Raw genomic sequence first — 20,444 nt, 5'->3', positions numbered from 1 at the left:
GAAAAATCTTTCTTTGTGAGGAAATGGATCTAAGGGTCATTTTCTTAAATGACGTTTACAGCATCAATTCAAAAACAATGTGGTTTCCTGCAGGTCTACAGTTTTCAGCCTTTTGATACTCCTTAGGATATTTTGTCAATTATACCTACAAAGTATGGCATATGTCAGCATTTGGGCACAGTCAATGTGCTCAAGCTCTTCTATGTTGAAATGTACACCACTTTAAAGGGAAAGCTGCATTATGCCACCCGTTACAGATGCTGCCTGAGGACCTTTCAAAGACTGATCTGAGTGAAATCCTTGGAAGTGGCAGAGCCACTGAATGTACATCCATAGAAAAAAAAATTAGTACTCCTCAGATGTGGCCAACAGGGCAAGCAGCGATTGAGTCCCTCCTGGCAGAGGGGAGATGCAGAAGAAAAGGTTCATCAGATGTTAGGAACTCTGACTCATTTAACATAACAATGGCTGTATTGTTGCAGTGGGTTTTTTTTTTTTCATGAAACATCTGGGTCAGGAGTACTAAGTCAAAAGGTCTTCTTTTTGTTTTGTTTTCTTGTCACACATAGGAATTAGGCAATTGCAATTGCCCTCTCAGTGATGTAGAGCTGTTACGTGTACTGGTACACGGCAGCAACACATGCTGGGCATGCATGGCAGCTTGCAGGCAGATGCAAGCCCAGTCCATATGTTCTAACTCAGTCACCCTATTTATTCCTCAGAGACAGCACAAAGCATGGGTGGCATGAGCTCTGTTTGCTGTAAAAAAACTGCCTAAATAAGCATGGTATAAAATTGAAAGGCTCAGGTTATCAACAAACTGGTAGACGCACCAAAAAATGTAAGGATTACCAGACACCATTGCTATTTGTTATGAAAGAGAAAACATGAAAAGTACCAAAACACAAAAATAGCTAAGTGTTTCATGTAGTTCCTCACATGTGTGCTCCACACAGCCTGTAAAGATAAGTAGAAGTTAAATTTCTAACACGATTCTCCTTTGGAATGCCATAGCTGCTGGTAACAGGTGAACTCAAAGTTGTACAGAATTGCCTACAGACAGAGGTGAATTATACTTGGGACCCAATGGAGATGTCTGAATGAAGCCACGCCACTGACCCCTGTTCACTTCTAAAAAACACAGTGCGATTGATTTATAATTTACTGCTGATCTCTCAGCCTGGCACAGATCTCAGCCTTGGTATTTTGGGGAAACCCTTGTTTTGAACTCCTTGAGAACAGACAGGATGCAGACAGCAACAGAACAACCAAAATGTAGAATTTTCATTTTCTAAGCTAAAAAGATATTTTAGTCACATTAGATCATCCCAGAAATAAAATATCTTCATTTTCAGCATTTGTGAGGTGACTTTACCTGTTGGCTTCCTCAGAGTCAGCTCCAGAAGGACAGAATTCATGAGGAGGTTCTCTTTCCAAATGTTCCATCAAAGGTGAGGTACTACAGTGGAAAACCAGAACCTGCTTATATATTTTACAATAACCCGGTCCTCCACGGGCATTGTGAAGTCATTCCAGGCCCTACAAGCCCTTTTAAAGCACTGTTCCCTGGGCTGCCCAGTTCAGTGAGTGCTGACAGAACACCTGCCTGCACGCTGTGGCACATGCAGACCTCACACCACTCCCCAGAGTGTTCCTCCATTGCAAATGACTGCTAGAGAGCAGAGCAGTGTTAACAGCAGCAGAGTTGTAGTTCAGCCAGGAAGAGTGTGAGTCTTGTTTTGTGTACAGAGCTCCTCTTAGGGTTACAGAGTATCCCTGCACCAAAGAATGCATGAGCCAAACACATCCTAAGGATATATATTGGCAGAAAGGAAGCAATTACTGCTTTACACGTATCTGATATGCTCATAGCAATCAAAACAGTGGTAAAGAAATGTGCTAAAAAGTAAAAAAGGAAAGTATTTTTGCAAAAAAAATAATAAAAAAAAGAGAACGTAGTGCAGAGCAGCATGATCTTGTTTACAGCCATTATGGAGGCGTATAGAAATTGTACAGAGAGTTGATTAGTTGGCCTTACCAAGACAGAAGTACCAGCTAAGAAATTAATCTTCTTCCATCAGGACTTGTTAAGTGTGAGCGTGAAATTATGCTTAACCCACCACTGAAAAATCCTTTTTTGTCTGCAGAACAAAAGTGGAGTGAACCTTACGGCGGTAAAAGCACACCTGCAATGAACCACAACCGGCCCCACAGCATGGCGCTTGGCATGCGATGCCTTCCGCACGAAGGTGAGCACGGGCAGCGTGTACTCTGGAACACCCATGTCAGGCCACTGGGTATAATGGTACTGAGTTACTACACGTCCACTAGACCTCCCTTTCTGGGAACCCTGCAACAGAAAGATAATTCCATACAGAAGCAGCCCACATTGCAAAGACAAGTCTTTGTAATTCTACTTACGTATTCGATGTTTCCTGAAAACTATCTCTATTTAGTTAACACACCAAAGTACTACCTAGCTCTGAATATTCCATTGCTCAAGGGGAATAGCAAGGACCAGCATTTCTGTCTCATCAATTTGTTCACTGAATGGAAAAAATGAACTGTCACTCACCGTCCCTTAGAAAGACACAGTGAAAGGCTGAGAACACTGGAAAGGTAATAAATTACAACTGCTATTAGTATTCACCAAATTATCTGCCACTCATATTCTCTGCCAGGTGGGTAGAAAGGGTATGATTCATTTCACCCAGAGTTAATGATGTATAGGGGAAGTAAGCTCATTTGGGATGCTTTTCTAAGCCCATTGCTTCATTGGCAACTCAAAGATGGTGTTACCTCATCCAAACCAAGTCATCTTATCCAAAGCAAGTTATCTTATCTGAAGAGAGATTCCTAAAATAGCTGGGAAAACTACTTGACAATAGATGCTGTGTGTTATTCATTAATTGTACAAGGAGGCTGAGGGACTAGACATTTAAGATTTAGGTGGCTGAAATGAAATAAGTTTTAAGAACTTTCCTCAAAGTAGGCAAATCCTTTTGTAGCCATTCCCTTTTGCCCAAATTAAATTTCCAGGATGCCATTGCTGAGCATGATTTCAGTAAGGCAAGGTTTGGATTCATCTGTTTTGTAGACAAGTAAAACTTACTTGCTTAAAAAGGAAAATTGATAGCTGAGGTTGATGATTTAATTCAACCCACATTTTCTACTACCTGATCTCATTCTGAAAATTTGTCCTCCTGCTCACCAGTCAAAGTCCACGTTGGCTCTTCAGTGTGAGATCACATCCTTCTCTGATGGTCATACACCACATTAGAACTACAGGTCAGTACCTCTCAGTACCACAGAATGACTGAAGATGGAAGAGACCTCTGGACATCATCTCCAAATCCTGCTCAGACAAGAACATTCAGAGCAGGTTGCCCAGGGCCACATCCAGATGGCTTCTGAAGATCTCCAAGGAGGAGCCTCAATGACCTCTGGGCAACCTGTGCCAATGCTCTGTCACCCGCACAGTAAAGAAATGCTTCCTGATGTCTAGATGGAACTGCTTGTGTTACAATTTGTGCCCACTGCCTCTTGTCCTGTCCCTTGGTACCACTGAAAAGAGCCTGGCTCCATCCTCTTTACATCCTCCTTTCAGGTATTTATACAAGCTGATGAAATCCCACTGAGCCTTCTATTCTTCAGGCTGAACAGTCCCAGCTCTCTCAGCCTCTTCTCACAGACTCTTCCCAGTGTGTTCACACTGAGAATTGGACCATCACTCCAGGTAAGACCTCATCAGTGCTGAATAGAGGGGAAGGATGACCTCTGTGGATGTGTTAGAGATACTTTGCCTAATACAGCCAAAAATATCACTAGCTTTTTTAGCAACAAGGGCTCATTGCTGACTCACGTACAACTTGGTCTCCTCTTTTATGTTACGCTGCCTGCCTCCTCAACTCAACTCCTCAGGTGCAGGCCTCTGCCTTTCTCCTTGTTGAACTTCATGAAATTTTTTGTCAACCCTCCTCTCCAGCCTGTCAAAGTCCTTCTGGATGGCTGCACAGCCCACTGGTGAGTCAGCCATTCCCTTTAGTGTCATGTCATCTGAAAATCTGCAAATTTAATGAGAATGTACTCTACCCCATCATCCAGATCATTAACAAAGGTGTTAAACACAACTGGACTCAGTATTGACCTCACTCATTACTGGCATCCAATTAAACTTTGTACCACTATCTCCTCCTCTAGCTGAACTCATCTCTGAAGTATCTGGACAAGTATCTTGGCTGCCTGAGACCTACAGGATTCAGTTTTACCTAAACAAAAGAAAACATCCAACAACTTCCTTGAAAATACTATGAGAAATTTTTACGACTTCTTTTTGCCTAACCTACATTTTCATGATGTCACAAACCTTTTTGATCTTTGTGTTCCTAAGAGTAAAATTCCTCACAGTGTAATAGGCAAGTACATGGACACTCTTCTGAGTAACCAAGAAGTTCCCGTATTCTTCACTACCTTCAGCAGGCCAGTACTGGTCACACTTTCTCTGTTAGAAATCAAAGGAGAAGCAGAGAAAGAAAGAAAAATGTCAAACGGTCAAGATTCAAATATTGAAATTTATGAGCACAGCCCACCACAAAAACATGCAGGAACTCCCAATATACCACACATATAATAAACATAATGCTCAAAAGAGAAAAAAATTAGGTGCATTTCTTTTGTGTTGTTGAGTTCTGACTATGCAAAGATGGTATTTATACTTCAAAAACCAGAGAAGTTTAAATCATATTATCAGAGCAAAAGTACTCTTATACTGCGGAGCTTGCCATAGTATAGGCACTATAAAATCTAAAGACAATAGCAGGTAATCTATAGAAATAGGAATACATTCAAGTTAGTAGTGTCATATGTGCCTTTTGGTTGATTCATAGCATGGGTAGATAAAAGTGAGCATGTGTGTGTGACAGGAATATACAATGCAGAGCTGTGATGCCCGGTCCTCCTTCTCTAGAAGTACTAGAACATACATGTTTCCAGTGTGGTGTTGTATATAAAGTGGTAGTAACTCAGCACAGCCCTTTGTCTGCATCTACAGTACCTGTACCCTTTGTTAGATGCTTAGTCAGTTACATGAGAAGAACTTGAATGCATTTTAGGCATCTCTGTCAGTATGCGGTAAAAGTAATACAGTGTCTCTTCATTTCACACGTACATTGCACATGCGCACTCCCATCATGCAGCATCCTATGATAGGAGCTGACTTGGACAGACGTGCATTTGGTCCTACACTTGGAGAGGATCCCATGGGAGATTAACAGGGAGATGCCAATAACCGTAATGAAAAATTCTCACGAACTATAGCCTTCTCCTTTCCAGAGTCAAAAGAACAGAGTGGAACACAGCCCAAAGCTCACGCTATGGCCACTCCAGAATATAAGGCTTTTTTCAATAGAAGACAGTTGTTTTTTTTTCTTTCCTTTTTTTTTTTTTTTTTTTTTTGTCGTTAGAACATTCCTTTAAAAACCACAGTTGTTTGCAATTGAGTTTAAATGCTCTCTTTATACTCATCTTTATACTTCCATACTTCCATAACCAACCCTAGTACAAGCAACTACTGCAAACTATTTCTTTTTGCTCAAAAATGTCTAAAACAGATTTCTGAAAGAGAGAAAGGAGCCTGCTAGAGGTAGATCTATCAACATCAGAGAGAGAAATAATGGACAAAAGTACTCATACCCTTCCTTTCTCAAGGAGATTAGTTATCATCACAATAACTTCTACGTTATGTTCCCATATCATTCTCCAGAAATCTTCTGCTGTTGATTTTAGTGGCCCTTGAGCTGCAATGTAGGCTTTTGGCTTGTTGTAGCCCTAAATTGAAATGTAACAAATGACACTTGTCAAATCACAGTCCCCAAGCAAAAGGAGGTTGGGAGGAGTACATGACATTTCATTTATCTATTTTTAAAGAATCTCAAAAGCTTTAAAGTACTTTTGAATTTATAACTATCAAAATCACAGAAAGCCTGCGGTACCAGATGACATCTGAATGCAACTGTTATGTCAATATTTATCATTCCGACAAATGGGATATATATTCAAGTGCCCATGTTCTAGCAGAATGTTGACATGATAGTGATTATGAGACATCTGTTATGACAGTGGTTTAAGAAATGAATCAAGATCATTCGCATGTAAATTACTGGGTAATGAAAACTGAAGAAATGATATCTCAATGAGGCTCACAGCCAACTGGCATCTTCCCCTTGTGAGATTATCTCAGACAGAAGAATTAACCACTTACCAAAAATACATAAAAGAATAAACATTCAGATGTGAAATGTTTCTGAAATGACTCTGATGCGTTTGAACATTTTTTAGTTTCATAAAGCTCTTCACTAAGCTACAGCTGCTGCAACATCAAGATGGGTTTGAGAAAGAAATGGGCTTTACCTCTAATTGCATTTTAAGTTTATACATTTAACTTAGATAATTAAAGTGTTATGGTATTTTTTAATATTGTGATTTTTAAAAGTTATATCTGTTCACCTCCATACACCGCAATTCACAGAACAGGCTGATTGGTGGATGAGCTGTCAGACAGAAAAAGGGCACTTACATCAACATAGTTGGCATTAATGTAATCAGTCAGTTTTCCATCCTTCTCTGCAAGCTGTGCTAGTTTAACCCTGGTATGATCATCTGTAGTAAGACAAAGGAGAAAACAAGCAAATTTTCTTCCCAGAATTACAGAATCACAGAATCACCAAAATTGGAAAAGACCTTCAGTCCAACTGTCCACCTATCACCAATACCATAATCGTTCTGTAGGAAATCTTTTTTAAAAATACCAAAATATATTTTTATAATATATATGAATAATAAAGCGACATCACATATGTAAACATCCTGTGCTTAGCCAGGAATCAGATTAAAAATTCTAGATAAAAGAAAAATAAGTTAAAGAATCTAAGGACTAGTGTATTTGGAAATTCCGAAATTTATTTCAGAAGTAAATTGAAACATATTTGTAAGAAAGGAAGAAACATGATCAATTTTCCATAGAAAAACGCATTTTTGAAGTCCTTGGAAGCAGAACACGTTCAAGTGACAAAAAGCTCTTGTGGAAAACAATCCTACTGAAAAGGAATTAAAAGCTGAAAGTATAAAGTGATCTTACACCAACTGTGCAGTGGTGAAATATAAAGTAAAACTAAAATTAAAAATCAGGTATCCAGTTGTGTGGGAATGTACACATTGTACAGTGACAGTGAGGGGAAACCTATTCAGCAGTCCTGTGCATCAGCCTGGCTGCCCTAAGGGTCCCAAACAATTACATGCACTAGTATTTAAGCACATTCATTGCAAAATAAGGAGTGCAGAGCTTGGAGACTGGAGAGCAATGGGAACCTGGAGAGTTGGTCATCCAATGAGACTCAGCTCTGGTTATTTAGGCAGCAAGTGACTAAATCACTTGTGAGCTAAAACTTTCTGAAGTTTCCATTCGTTAGATGGACTGGAGGCCTGATTCTGTCACACATGGCAATTTTTGTTCTTTGAGCTAAGAATTATAGCAGAATCTGCTCTGTCCTTTGGATTGGCATCCTTTGTATCCTTTGCATGGTCAGGTACCAAAACAGAGTGTCAGAGGAAAAAAAAAGACTTTCCTTTTTTCTAGGGGTGTCTTCACCCAGGTGGAATTGGATTTCTTGCAGCTGGTGCAGAGCTTACATTGCCTCTTGCCAAACGGGCTGACTGTGTCTCTTTTTTTTCTATAAAGCTTTGGTGTCACTGAATGTATTTAATTTAGGGCCTTGTTATCAGGAGTTGAAATGCTATACAGAATTAAGCCACTGTAAGAAATGAGTCCCTTGGGACTGTTAATGTGAGCCTAGACAATGTCCCGAGAGACAATTATGTCATAGGAAAGAGCCTGGTGTCCCTTCTCTTAATTTGATTGATGTCTCAACCACTCCTGGAACAGTACAGAACAATGCCTGCAAAACAGTCAAGTGATGGGAGGGGGCCTGCTGTCAGTTCCTTTGGTTTGGCTGGTGTCTGGTGCCTCAAACAATCCTGAAACTGGGCCAACTATAACTATTAATAGGATCTAGGGGAGACTGTCCCTTCTCCTTTTCCTTTGATGCTATATATAAATAAGAGCTGGGGGAGGGGAAGGAGGGGGGGATGGGCAGTCCCTCCTTTTTGCTGTTGCTCCCACTTCTCGCTGCTGCTGCTCCCCTTTTCTTTGTTGCATGCCACGTGGAACATCCCAGTGCAGGCCTGGCACTGGATCTAGAACTGCTGATCTATTAGTTTTTACATTGCTTGCTAGATTTGCTCTCTAGCAGTCATTTGCAATGGAGGAACACTCTGCTGATCCTTTCCCCCTTCAGATTTCTTCTCTTTATCTTTTGCTCTTTTTCTTAAAGTTGTTAACTCAAGGTTTACTTGAATTTTCTATAAAACCATGCAGCTTAGGTAGATGTAATTGTGGAAGGGCAAACTCATAGAGGATATCTGATTTATAGATATCTCCTATTGAAGTTGATGTTTTTTTCTCTTATGCACAGACCTTGAGTGTTCTTTCCCCTTCATTTATCCAGGGGGACAGCCACCAAAATGATCAAGAGCCAGGGGTGATGGCTTCACATAGAGATGAACAAAGCAGAATAGATGTATTTTCAGAGAAGACAACTCTGAGATACTGAAGCAAAGCAATGTAAAAACTAATAGATCAGCTAATGAAGCTGATCTACTATATTGTGGTTGGGAAAAATACAACATAAAATAGTAAATTTATATTTCCATATGTCAGTAAATATATCCAGAGATTATGAAGCTCCTGAGAGGAAAAATCATCACTATTATAAATCAAATATGGATTAATTTTGGCAATCAAAACACAGCTTCTTTGGCTTTGTAATGATATTATACTGGAATCTTCCAAATCCCCTTGGGTCATCAAAGCAGAAATAAACATGTCCAGCTAACGAGTGCTCATCAAAGCAGTAGGATGTCAGAGGGCTAACTGGAAGTGAAATATGATATTCATGATACTCCTCTCTGGGCATTTTGCTGAACAGTATCCGGAGTTTTCACTGTAGAGGTATTTTTTCCTCCTCTGGTAACATACATAAATCTATAATTGACTATAATTGTTTCTTAAACAAAGCTTCAAGTGATTCGTTTACTTACAAGCAACAATGTTTATGTATCGATTCTTATTCTTGTTGTCAGGGTGATTAGAGCTGTCTGACGTAATACCTAGATCTACAGTACAGCTCTGGATTTCCTGAAAAAATAAAATGCATCATACTTAAATAAGTACTAAGGTAAATAAAATGTCTTAAAATACAGTCAGTTATCATGAAAAAACCACAACCTTCTACCCAATTAGCTATAATATTTTACAACTACTTCATTGCTAGAAAAATATGCAGTGAAATAATTCCTTACCTGATAAAACTCTTTCAGTGTCTAATGAGGGAATGAATGCAAAAAAAGTAAAAAAAATCAAATTCCATGGCACAGAACAAATGGATAAAAGTGTTTATATAAGTTACAATTATTATATGGAAAACAATTATGGTCATGCATTATCATTATCACCATAATATCAACAGAGCTTAAAATAGTCAAGAGACAATTTTATTAAGATATGGGCATCTGTTTTCCTATCTTTAGCTTTAACGTTAGACCTTACTCCAGTGAAAGATTATATATATGAGAAACATCACTGACTGTAGTCAGATTATCTTTGTATTTTACTGTCCATAGGATTTCTTATTGGTCCTTGTGACCACAGTAGTTTTTCCTGCAGAGCTCTTTTGCTCTCTTTCCAGTCACTCCTGAAGCTCTCACAAGCAGGGCAACTGCTCAGACACTTCACAGGATGGTATTACAGTCTCCTGTCTGTCTGACAGCAGCTTCTCAATAACTGAAAGCTTTCATGCTTCTCAATAACCGAAAGCTTTTATGAAGACTGCCTGCAAGAAACAGGCTTCAGAAGACAGGCCCGTAGCCTATAAAACTCACTAAATTGCTATTATTCATTTCTTATCTTACTGATTACTTATTCTTATCTTACTGATTACTGATTACTTAAACTGATGGGAAACTCCAGCTTATAAGTTCCATATTGTTATGAAGGAAATAAGTAACTATGACAAAAAGTACTATAACATTTCTCATCATTTTTTAGGTTTCATTTTAATCTTAACCATTTTCACCTTCAGATATTTAAATATATATATGTAAAACGGTTACCAGTCTGAAAAGTACAAATTTAAATGAGTTATTTTATAGCAATACACCTAAAAAATTGAACCAACCCCTCTCCCTCACCTCCAAATGTATTCAGACTACAGAGAAAACAGCTATTTTCTTTATCAGTAGTAAAAAGGCTTGGACACATTCTGGGGTAGTCTGTAAATACAAATTGGAGCTCCAAATGATAAGCAAGAACAAAAATATTTTAGATGGTGGAGACTGAGTGAGGTGCAGTGTATTTGGTCTTCAGATTGCCACAGTAAGTGAAGATGATGAAAAATATGATTTCCTGACTGTTTTGCCTACTAATGCTACTAATGTTGAAGGAACACTGCTACCATTGTATCTACACACAGTTTTTCAATATTTGCTCTCATTAACAACCAGTCTATCTAAAGCCCAGTCCTGTCAGTCCATATACATTTGCTTAAAGTAACAAATGAGCTGGGCATTATTCACGCATACTTACAAATTCAGTCCCACAATCAGATTGATACCCTGAACGTCTAATGAATTGGAATTGCTTACAAATAAGATTAGGTGAATCTAATTTTTGGTCTCTGGGGTCACAACACATTAGGTGGGGAACCCTAAGCAACACCGAGAGATTCAAAATCACAAATTTCTTTAGTTTCAATAGTGGTTTTGCAGCAATAATATTAAAATTATTTTAAATTAATAGTGATCAATTAAAGAAAATTGTTTTCATCACAACTGTTTGATTTTTACTAGAGAACGAACACCTGTCAAGAGTTTTAACAGCTTAGCTTTAATTACAGAGTCTTTGCTTATAATGCTTGTTTTATAAGTGACTTCAGTTAGTACTTATATATCTTTAGATGCATGTCATGCATACGAATGTGAAAATGAAGAAATATATGAAGTAGTTACATACGGTGAGAGCAACATTATGGGAACATGTTTCAAAATTATACATCATATAAACCATTTGTTTTATGAAGTCAACTGTAAAGCTTTTACTACCACATATGAAGACTCTACATTAGCTGCCCCGTTACTCAGAAGTCTTGTCATGTGTACTCATTATTATTTTCCTATTTTTTTCTCTGTAAATGGAACACGTGAATGTGCGTAGCTTCTGCAAAATTCAATTGCCATTAGTAATGGAAAAGTTTCAAATCTACAGCTATATCTGTTAAACCACATAGATTGTGTTGCATTTGCACAGGTTGTTCACATAGTTATTTAGCATTTTCTCACAGCTACAGCCAACCCCATTTGCATCCCAGTCTTCTTATAAATCTCCCTAGCCTTTATTCATGAACAGACCTCCCAGTACCCATTTACATGAGATTATGAATTTAGTCCCCCAGGTCAGAATTTAATACCCAGTTCTCTTTTTTTTTTTTCCCCAGGCATTCAAACTTAACATTATTTGTATGCTAAGAAAGATGGCGTCATACCTCAAATTCTTCAGAAAAACCATTACTTGCATGTAAATCTGCAACATGTTTTGGAAAATGCTTTATTGGAATTGCTCCAACATCATCTTAGGAGTGGGAAAAGACAAAAAATAGATTTATGAAGAATAAAAAGCCAGAAGAACATAGAAAGACGTTCATATGTAGGCAATCCATACAACATCCTGAAATAAAATTTTTGGTATGTACTCCGGATATACAACTACCCATAAAAATAAATACACTCTCCAACATCATTAGCATTTCTAAAATCATTCTCAAACACTTACACATTTCTAAATGGTTATTCTGAGAGAAGATATGGTAAATGTCCAGCTAGGTCTTGTTCTGTCCTTAAGCCTCCAAAATTAAGGTGCTGATCTTGTCTGAAAAGCATTCAGTTGACTCGACTGTGAAGTCAAGGGGAACTGGGAGGTTTAACAGTCTGCTACAACGTACTCAAAGGGAAAGGGCAACAGCAGCACTCTGAATAATACTGGTAAAGAATGATCAGAAGGATGAGTCTGGATGCTTTGGGTTGATTAGTATTGCAGTGGTTCTCTGATACAGTACATGGACTACTACCAGTGTAGTTCCAGCCCTACTAAATTAATGCAGCATTATGACAGTAATTCTGACTGATGCATATAAGCACTGGCATCAAAAGAAACAACAGATTTTCATCTTTTACTACAGAAGTGAGTATTTTCAGGAGGAATTCCCCCCTGTTCATGGCCATAGTTTTACAGTTGATATAAACTTATGTCTGATCCTGGGAATCAACTACAAATTCTCACATCAGGCTGATAATGCAAGTGTAAAGATTTAAGATTTTCTGGATACACAGAAAGAAAATATTTACATTCCCAACCAACAAAAGTGACTTGTGACTAATGAGTCTAAATTTTCCATCAGGTATTTTATTTCAGTACATCTCCTTTTTACTTTATACAAACACAGTAAAACACTAATATAGAGCATTAGTTAGAGATCATGTAGAAAACATTTGGGACTTTTAGTCTTTTCTTTCCTGTAAATATGCTAGGTAAACACAGCCCTCTATTCTGCTAATTACCTGTTAAATGATGCCATTATTTTAGCCGGTTTTGGCTCTGAATAAGATTTATTTATTTATTTACTGGAAAATTACAAAATATGTTTATTTCACAATTTTTTAAGTTCAGCACTATTTCATATGAGAGAAAAAAACAACAACAAAAAAACATCAAAAACATTGAACAAAGATGATGTTTATGTCAACAGATGTTCAGCGTTTAAGCCACCTAATAATTTTAGCTTTTGGTTACCAAGAATCTGTTGATTTGTATGGAGATCCATCTGGTCTTCCATTTACATGAATGGATCTGCATACAAAAAGTGAATTTATCCAGTCAAGCCTAAGAGAAGCCGACCAAATGTGTAACACTATCTTCACACTTCAGAGACGCAACCTGGCATAAAGTGTTTATTCTAATGATCTGCAAACACAACACCAGAAGGTAAGGTAGATGATCTTAAGAGTGACGACAGAAAGGGAGAAGGAGATTTCAGGTTACTACTATTTTATTTCCTGGCCACTGCTAATTTCCCAGCTCAGTAACTTCTGACTCTAGGGATATATTATATTTCTAGATATCGAGTACTACTTGAAGCTCACAAAAGGTTGGTATTGTCTCCTAATATCAGCCTGTAATTCACTATTTATGCTAAATGTGCAATTTGTACTGTGAAGTGCCGGGGCATTTTCTCTGAAAAACTGCAATCTCCTATCTATGCTAATGAACTCCACAGAAGGAAAACTTAGTTTATAATAAGGTCTGTGGAGTGTAATTTCAGCCATTGTTCTAATAAAAGCTTAAGCTTAGCAGTTAGAAAATGCTCTTTCTGGTCTACATTCTTTGCCAACATTGTATGCCAGTGAGTCTTAACTGTAAAATTACACTGCTGAAACACTTGTATGATAGAAAACACAAAAACTGCTCACTTGACATCTGTTGCACCCAACACAAAACATAAACATTTTTTCTGAATGCTGGGCTTTCTTCCATACAACGTTTTATGTATCCGTTAGTCATTTAAAAACACTTTCCTCTTTAAGTTAATATCAGCATTCCAAAAGTAAAACCTCAGTGTCAAAACACATATTTAAGCACTTGAATAACTGTAAGTGCAATTTTGTCTTATCATAACGGAATACACTATCTCCCTGAGGTGAGCTGGTCAGGGAAAATTGCAAGAAAATTATATAGTTATACTGCAATATAGTTAATGATAGAGAGTAAGAGCTGAAATTTCCTGTAATGATTGCCACTTGACATTCATATGTAATGACATGTTTTCTGAAATCAAGCTACATCCCCACCTATTTACCATTTAGAAAAAGGCTACCCATCTCCTCACAATAGCAATCAACATAAGAGGCTTTTAAAGATGCCTACAATTCAGTGACAACAGAAGCCTAATATCTGGGATTTATTCAATTAAACGTTTTTACTAGTTGCCTACACAAGGGCTGCTTTTGCTTCCCTTAGTCATTTCAAGAGTACCCATCCCCCCCAGGTAATTGCAGTTTGTAAAAGCATTATTTGTGGAACACAATATCTTCTTCTCATGTGTGAAATGTAGTTTGGGATCTGCAAAATTAATCTATTTGACTCTAACCAGTTTGAAAGAGCAAGAAGGGCTGCACACGCTTCTCTGCCTCATCTCAAGGAAGAAAGAAATGAAAGAGCTTCTCCAAAAAAAGTAGAGTGGATATGGAAAGAGAAGATGCTGATAATACTCTTCATTTGGGCATCAGTTTTATGAGAGGTTAACAGAGAATTAATATATCCATTAGAGTTAAAGAAGACATTGTAATTGCCAGTGAAACACAAATGAGATGTATACTGGTCCTGCTGGTAAAAAGTAAAGGTCATGTTCTATACACAGATGTCAAACTCAATTAATGGAAGAAATGTGGCAGAGTACATTGCTGGTGTAATCCTCTGCTTTGTGGCAATGAACTAGAGCTGCTAAGTGTAGCTCGAGTGTGGGTGACACAGGCTAGAAGGCACAGCATCTCCCTGAGACAGCTCTGTAAGGTGAGGATATTTCTCTTCTGTGCTACCTACAGGAAAAAATATGAGCAACACTAACCTCTGCCTCTTTTGAGCACACCTGTGTTAATTAGTGCAAGTAGGTAATAATTTCTGGTTTACAGAATGTGAAGAATTCATATGGGCACATGCAAGGCAGCATCTTTCAGAAGTTAACATCAATCCACAGAACAGTTGACAAAAAATACCTGAGACTGGGAAGACTGGAGCAGGGGGAGCAGAAATCACTCGAGGTGATGTGTTATCTTCCAAATAAAAGTGAGCAGTCTGGAAACATTTCCTAGAGGAGAAGAAATGTTAATAAATATGGCAAACACAAAACATTGTCTGAAATCCTTTGGAATTCTGACATCATTTAGTTAAGAGAATCGTGGTTTTGAAAACCAGTTCTCATGGAGAGTTGAACACAACTACTGTGATAGAAATATTGCCCCAATATATTACAGATTATGCATACAGCTGAAGATACTTAATTAACTCAGGATAACATATAGTTCATGCAACTTTACCTATACCAGAGGCAGAAGACAGAGCAGACATCAGACATGGTGAAAGCTGAAAGAGGAACTCTCAGGAGATACTGTAGATGCTGTGCAGCAATTTCAAGTATAAAAAAATGCCATTGTCTTCCTTGCTTATCCAAATCTGCACACATAATTCCCTTTCATATGATTATGCTAGGCTGAAGATGGAGCAGTGTATGAGATCAGCTTTGGTAATTCATCAGTAGAGCCTACTGCAGACACGGAAATGCAGTCTGAGGCAACTTGCTCTATAGCGAACAAAATGGAAGCTCTAGACTACTGTGATTGGTGCTAAACAATTTTTTAGTAATGTTATTGTCACAACACTGAAGGACACCTTAACCAAAGAGGACTTCCTGAAGTTGAAAGAGGAAAGCATGGGAACTTATTACTCCAAGAGATGCTAGCTGTGTTGAAAAACTCTCAAAGATGAATATAAATGGAATCAACCTTAGCTGTGACCCCCACTGTTATTTGTATCTGTGCTGTAATCCAGATGTGAAGATAATAATAAGAGCATCTGTTAAGAGTCCAAGCAATTCAAGGGACTAAATAACCAACGGCTGCTGTAAGTATTGAAAAGCCTCCTTAATTAAAAAATCTCCATATGATTAGAAATGCTAATAACAATCTTTACTCTGGGTCACCTAATCTATTTGAAATATTATTCAGGAATTATTAAATTTAGAAAGAAACATACACATCAGTGAAACACTAATCTCATTTTGCACTTATAAGATTCTGCTTCTTGAAAAGTGTTGGCTCAAGCTGTTGCATGACCTTTTGCTATTTTCTGTACTCACTTTAAATTCTAATTCTTTACTGCTCCTATAAATAAATACCACCACACTGATAAACCCCTTCATATAATTGTTAAAGTCATAAAGAGGTATTGAGGCTCCTTTGAGAAACAGTGATTATGTGGTTCATAAAGACTTTGATAAACTTATTTCAGTGAAGCTTTTGGGAAATATGCACATGGAACGTACTGGGAATTTTCTGTGTTCATGTACAATACAAATTCTCTTAAAACACAAGAGGAAGCAGAGAGCTACATAAAAAACAAAGTTGTGGCATGCAACATAGTTCTCATGATACACATGGCAAATTTGGAGTCTAACTAGAACCTTCTAAAGGCACATCTGTGATGGTCTCAGAAGGGCCTTTGATTTTCCGCGATACGCCTGGGGGAATACTATCCATTGTGTACTTAGCATTACTTAAAAATGGTAATTCTTGATGCACATCAAGAAAATGGGGCAGATAAACTACAGGAGGAAGGGATACCATGTAAACGACCTGGACAAGTTTGAAAAGTGGGTCCACAAGAACATAATGAGGTTCAACATTGTCAAATGCAGGGTGTTGCACTCGGGTCAGAGCAATCCCAGATATGTGTACAGATTGAGAGAAGAACTCCTGTGGGAAGGACTTGGGAGTTCTGGCGGACAAAAAGCTGCACACAGCCAGCAGTGTTTGCTTGCAGCCCAGAAGGCCAATGGTATACTGGATTGTATCCCCGAAAAGGGGAGACCAGCAGGGAGAGGGAGGTGATTGTCCCCCTCTACTCTGCCCTCATGAGACCTCTTCTGGAGTACTGTGTCCAAGCCTGGGGGCCCCAGCATGAGAACAGCATGGAGCTGTTAGAGTGCATCCAGAGGAGGACATGAAGATGATCAGAGGGCTGAAGGAGTTGTTCAGCCTGAAGAAGAGAAAGTTCTGAGGAGGCCTCACTGTGGCCTTCCAGAACTTAAAGGGAGTTATGAACAGGAGGAAGACCAACTTTATATGCATTGAAAATGACGGGACAAGGGGGAGTGGCTTTAAACTAAATGGAAGAAGATTTTGGTCAGATGTTAGGAAGAAATTTCTTACTCAGAGGATGGTGAGGCCCTGGCGCAGCTGCCCAGAGAAGCTGTGGATGCCCCATCCCTGGAGATGCTCAAGGCCAGGCTTGATGGTGCCCTGTACAGCCTGATCTAATGGTTGGCAATCTTGATCTTGGCAGTGGAGTTGGTGCTCAGTGGTCTTTATAGTCCCTTCCAATCCAAGCTGTTTCATGATTCTATGATTCTGTGATACTCAAGATGTATTAAGGAGGTCCTAACATTTGCATTATGCAGCTTGTGGCTGCTGACCTGAGAAAGGCTCCCAGTGCTAACAGAACACTCAAGTTTCAGAACTGTGTGCAAAATGATCAAGAGATAGGTGAATATCAAAGTACTTTATTAAGCAGTTTTGGAAAGTCTAGTCCTGTCTACTATGCACTGAGAAGGATGTGCTGCATTTATTAAAATACAACCAAATGTGCCAACCACCTCAACTTTAAAGGACAAGAACAAAAAAATGTCCTCCCTCTAATGCCTGGGTCTTATGAACAGTGATCATACGTAAAGCTTACAGAATAGCACTGCAGAAATTTGTCATCTCTTTGCCTGTGAAGATTGAACTAAAAAGAACTTAATTGGTATAATGGTTTTCATATAAAAAGCAGTGATTAAAATGTCTTCATAATATGCTATATGTTCACTATTCCTAACTGAGCCACTGTATCTTCAATCTTTAGCAAGTTAATTGTGGCTGAAAATAAATTAAACCCTTAGCACATTTGGGAGACAAATTCATAGCGGTTGACTTAACCTGTAATAAGAGTCATAAATAGGCATTCCATCTGCTTTGGCATCGGCAGTGAAAGTCTTTATGACTAAACCTAATGTTAATAACCAGGACTCGTTAATTATCACTTGTTGTTAATGTAAAAAGTGATGACTATTTCAAATTTCCAGACAAAGGTCCCATCACTCAATGTTAACCTGAGTATTTAATTTACACCTTTCGTCAAAGCATTTAGATCTTCAACCTAAAACTGTAATTTGTAATTTAGACACTGCGCTTCTTTGAACACACACTTTTTATATCACATAGTGAAAAAGCACTGATTTAATTAGAGTGTCTCAATCTGTACAGGAACCCAGGAAGCAGCAGCAATTTGATACAATGTGAAGGATACTACATCTGAGTGAACACTTCAGTGTGAACTGCTTGGGAGAATACTACACCTCAGACTGCAGAGGGTCTCTTTAGGGTCTCCTGTGCTCACACGGCCTCTGCCATTGGTTATTCTCAAATACTTACTAGAACTTATTTTGAAATGGTTTTGATTATTTGAAGATCTGATGGATTCAAAGGATATTTAGATAGAACTTAGAGAATCCAGTGATTCAATTTTTAAATAATTCCAATTTGTCTTTTAAATGCTTGTCAGTTGAAATTTTAATTTTAAAATCATATTAGTTCTTTTATTTATGGTTTGCTGTTATGCAGTTGAGCAGTTCTCTTTCATGGTTGAATGAATGTGAACACAGCAAGATAAAATCTGTTTTTAATTTGTTTCTTCATGTGCAACTTTAATAATTCTTACAGAGGATTCTCAGCTCTTTTTCCACAAAATAAACACAGGATTCAAGATACAGGTTCAGATCATGGATAGGAAAATGAACATTCTCTGAAAGCTGCATTTCAGAGATACAGGATGACAGAGGAAAGTTAAAACTTAAATGATTGCTCAGGGATTTGACTGTTACTAGGTTGGCAATTTCTGAAGCACTGCTGTCATGCAGCTTCTGGGAGCTAATATGCAGTATCTCTGGACCTCGAAATGTAACTGGAACTGCATTAGGAATTTGCTGTTCACATTACCAGAGCCAGTATCTTACTGAGATTCATATGTATTTGTTCAAAAAACAATACTGAATGGTGCAGTTCACACTGACAACTATTACCATTTTACTGTTTGCCAAGCTCTTCTTATGTTAACCATTATAAAAACTGATTTGCACAAATTGTTTTACATTTCTTCCCATAAATCATTTCACTAGGTTCATTTGCACTGACCAATCCAATGAACTATTTCAAAAGATTACACATATGCATAAACAATTTCCAGTATGTCAGCACGGAGGAACTTTCAGTTACCTAAATACATAAGGTTAATTCAAGAAAATGGGAATGATGAAGCTATCCAGAAATGAGAAGAACAGGGAATGGAGATTCAAATATCCCTGCTGCATAGTGTACAAGGACTCAATCAGATACCAAGAAGAATGGATAGATTCCATGCTTGGATAGAAAATTCTCTCTAGAGCTGTAAAAACAATCTGTCAAGCAGGCAAAACCATTGCATAGGCAAAAGAATCTCCTCATTTATTCCACTGTAATCTTAATCATTCTAAAAAAAATGTAAGGAAAGTGTATTTGCATCAAATTATAAATGCTTGATGCACAATACTACAATAATTCAAAACGGTTTTGAAACGGTTTAATTCAAAACGTTCCTACTGAAAATTCTTTAGACAGTGTTATCATTAAAAGTTTTTATTCCTGTGGGAGAAATTAGTTTTTTATCACAAAAAGATTGAAATTATGCCTAACGAGATAGGGAAGAGATTGGGGAATTTCCTCGAGTGATGATTAACAACTTCATGTAAAAAAAACCACAACCAACCAATCCTATACCAAAAAACCATCTAAACCCAAACAACAGATGGTAGAGAATTATTTTTCTGATACCAGGCACTTGAGTGAAGAACAAAATAATTTTGCCTTTTTTTTTTTTTTTTTTTTTTTAACCTTGAAAAGCTGGAACTTGAGGCTTTTGGTAGCTATTTGGTTTTGAAACAATATATTTTTTAAAAAGGTTACAGCTATTGTACATTCAAATCAGGAGGTGGCATTTTTCCATCAAATACCCAGCTAAGATGTACCCATGCAATTTTTTTTTTTTTTAATACTCTTGCCAAAAGGATATAGAATATCATCTTGTAAATCTAACATTTTAATTAACTTTAATGAGTGAAAGTAATTGGCTCACTAAAAGAAAAAGAAGTAGATACTCACTATAGAAAAGAAAACCTGTCAACTTACAGCAATTATTTCAAAATCAGCTAAACTTAGCCACGGAAATACTTATAGCCATATAGCAATGTAGTTCATCATTTTTCATGAACTTTCAAATCATTAAGAAGTTCATAATGATTTTTCACAGGCTTTAAAACAAGGTGAGAGTCTTTGAAAGAGGCCTATAAAGTCCTACCTACAATACATACAGCTTGAGATTCATTTTGCTGAAATAAGAACTATGTTACTGGTGTTCTCATAAAGCCCAAGAAAATTTT

General features: G+C 37.7%; 1 protein-coding gene across 7 annotated transcripts in view; it reads right to left on the bottom strand.

The window, feature by feature from the left end:
- PTPRZ1 (protein tyrosine phosphatase receptor type Z1) overlaps positions 1–20,444 on the bottom strand; it is a 131,879-nt gene that overhangs the window by 6,435 nt on the left and 105,000 nt on the right. For 2 of the 7 annotated variants that reach the window (XM_052668910.1, XM_052668914.1), the window contains exons 14-21: positions 14,935–15,026; positions 11,652–11,737; positions 9,415–9,435; positions 9,154–9,250; positions 6,575–6,657; positions 5,692–5,826; positions 4,367–4,501; positions 2,187–2,350 (exon numbers count right to left, since the gene is read on the bottom strand). In XM_052668910.1, the coding sequence (XP_052524870.1) occupies positions 2,187–2,350; positions 4,367–4,501; positions 5,692–5,826; positions 6,575–6,657; positions 9,154–9,250; positions 9,415–9,435; positions 11,652–11,737; positions 14,935–15,026 (813 nt within the window). Of the gene's footprint in view, positions 1–1,375; positions 1,460–2,186; positions 2,351–4,366; positions 4,502–5,691; positions 5,827–6,574; positions 6,658–9,153; positions 9,251–9,414; positions 9,436–11,651; positions 11,738–14,934; positions 15,027–20,444 lie in introns of all 7 variants that reach the window. The other 5 variants (XM_052668909.1, XM_052668913.1, XM_052668912.1 and 2 more) reach the window with 3 other exon arrangements.

This window comes from Tympanuchus pallidicinctus, unplaced genomic scaffold, assembly GCF_026119805.1.
Source record: "Tympanuchus pallidicinctus isolate F22 unplaced genomic scaffold, pur_lepc_1.0 scaffold8, whole genome shotgun sequence".
Taxonomy (NCBI): Eukaryota; Metazoa; Chordata; class Aves; order Galliformes; family Phasianidae; genus Tympanuchus; species Tympanuchus pallidicinctus.
This window is presented reverse-complemented; position numbering and strand designations above follow the sequence as displayed.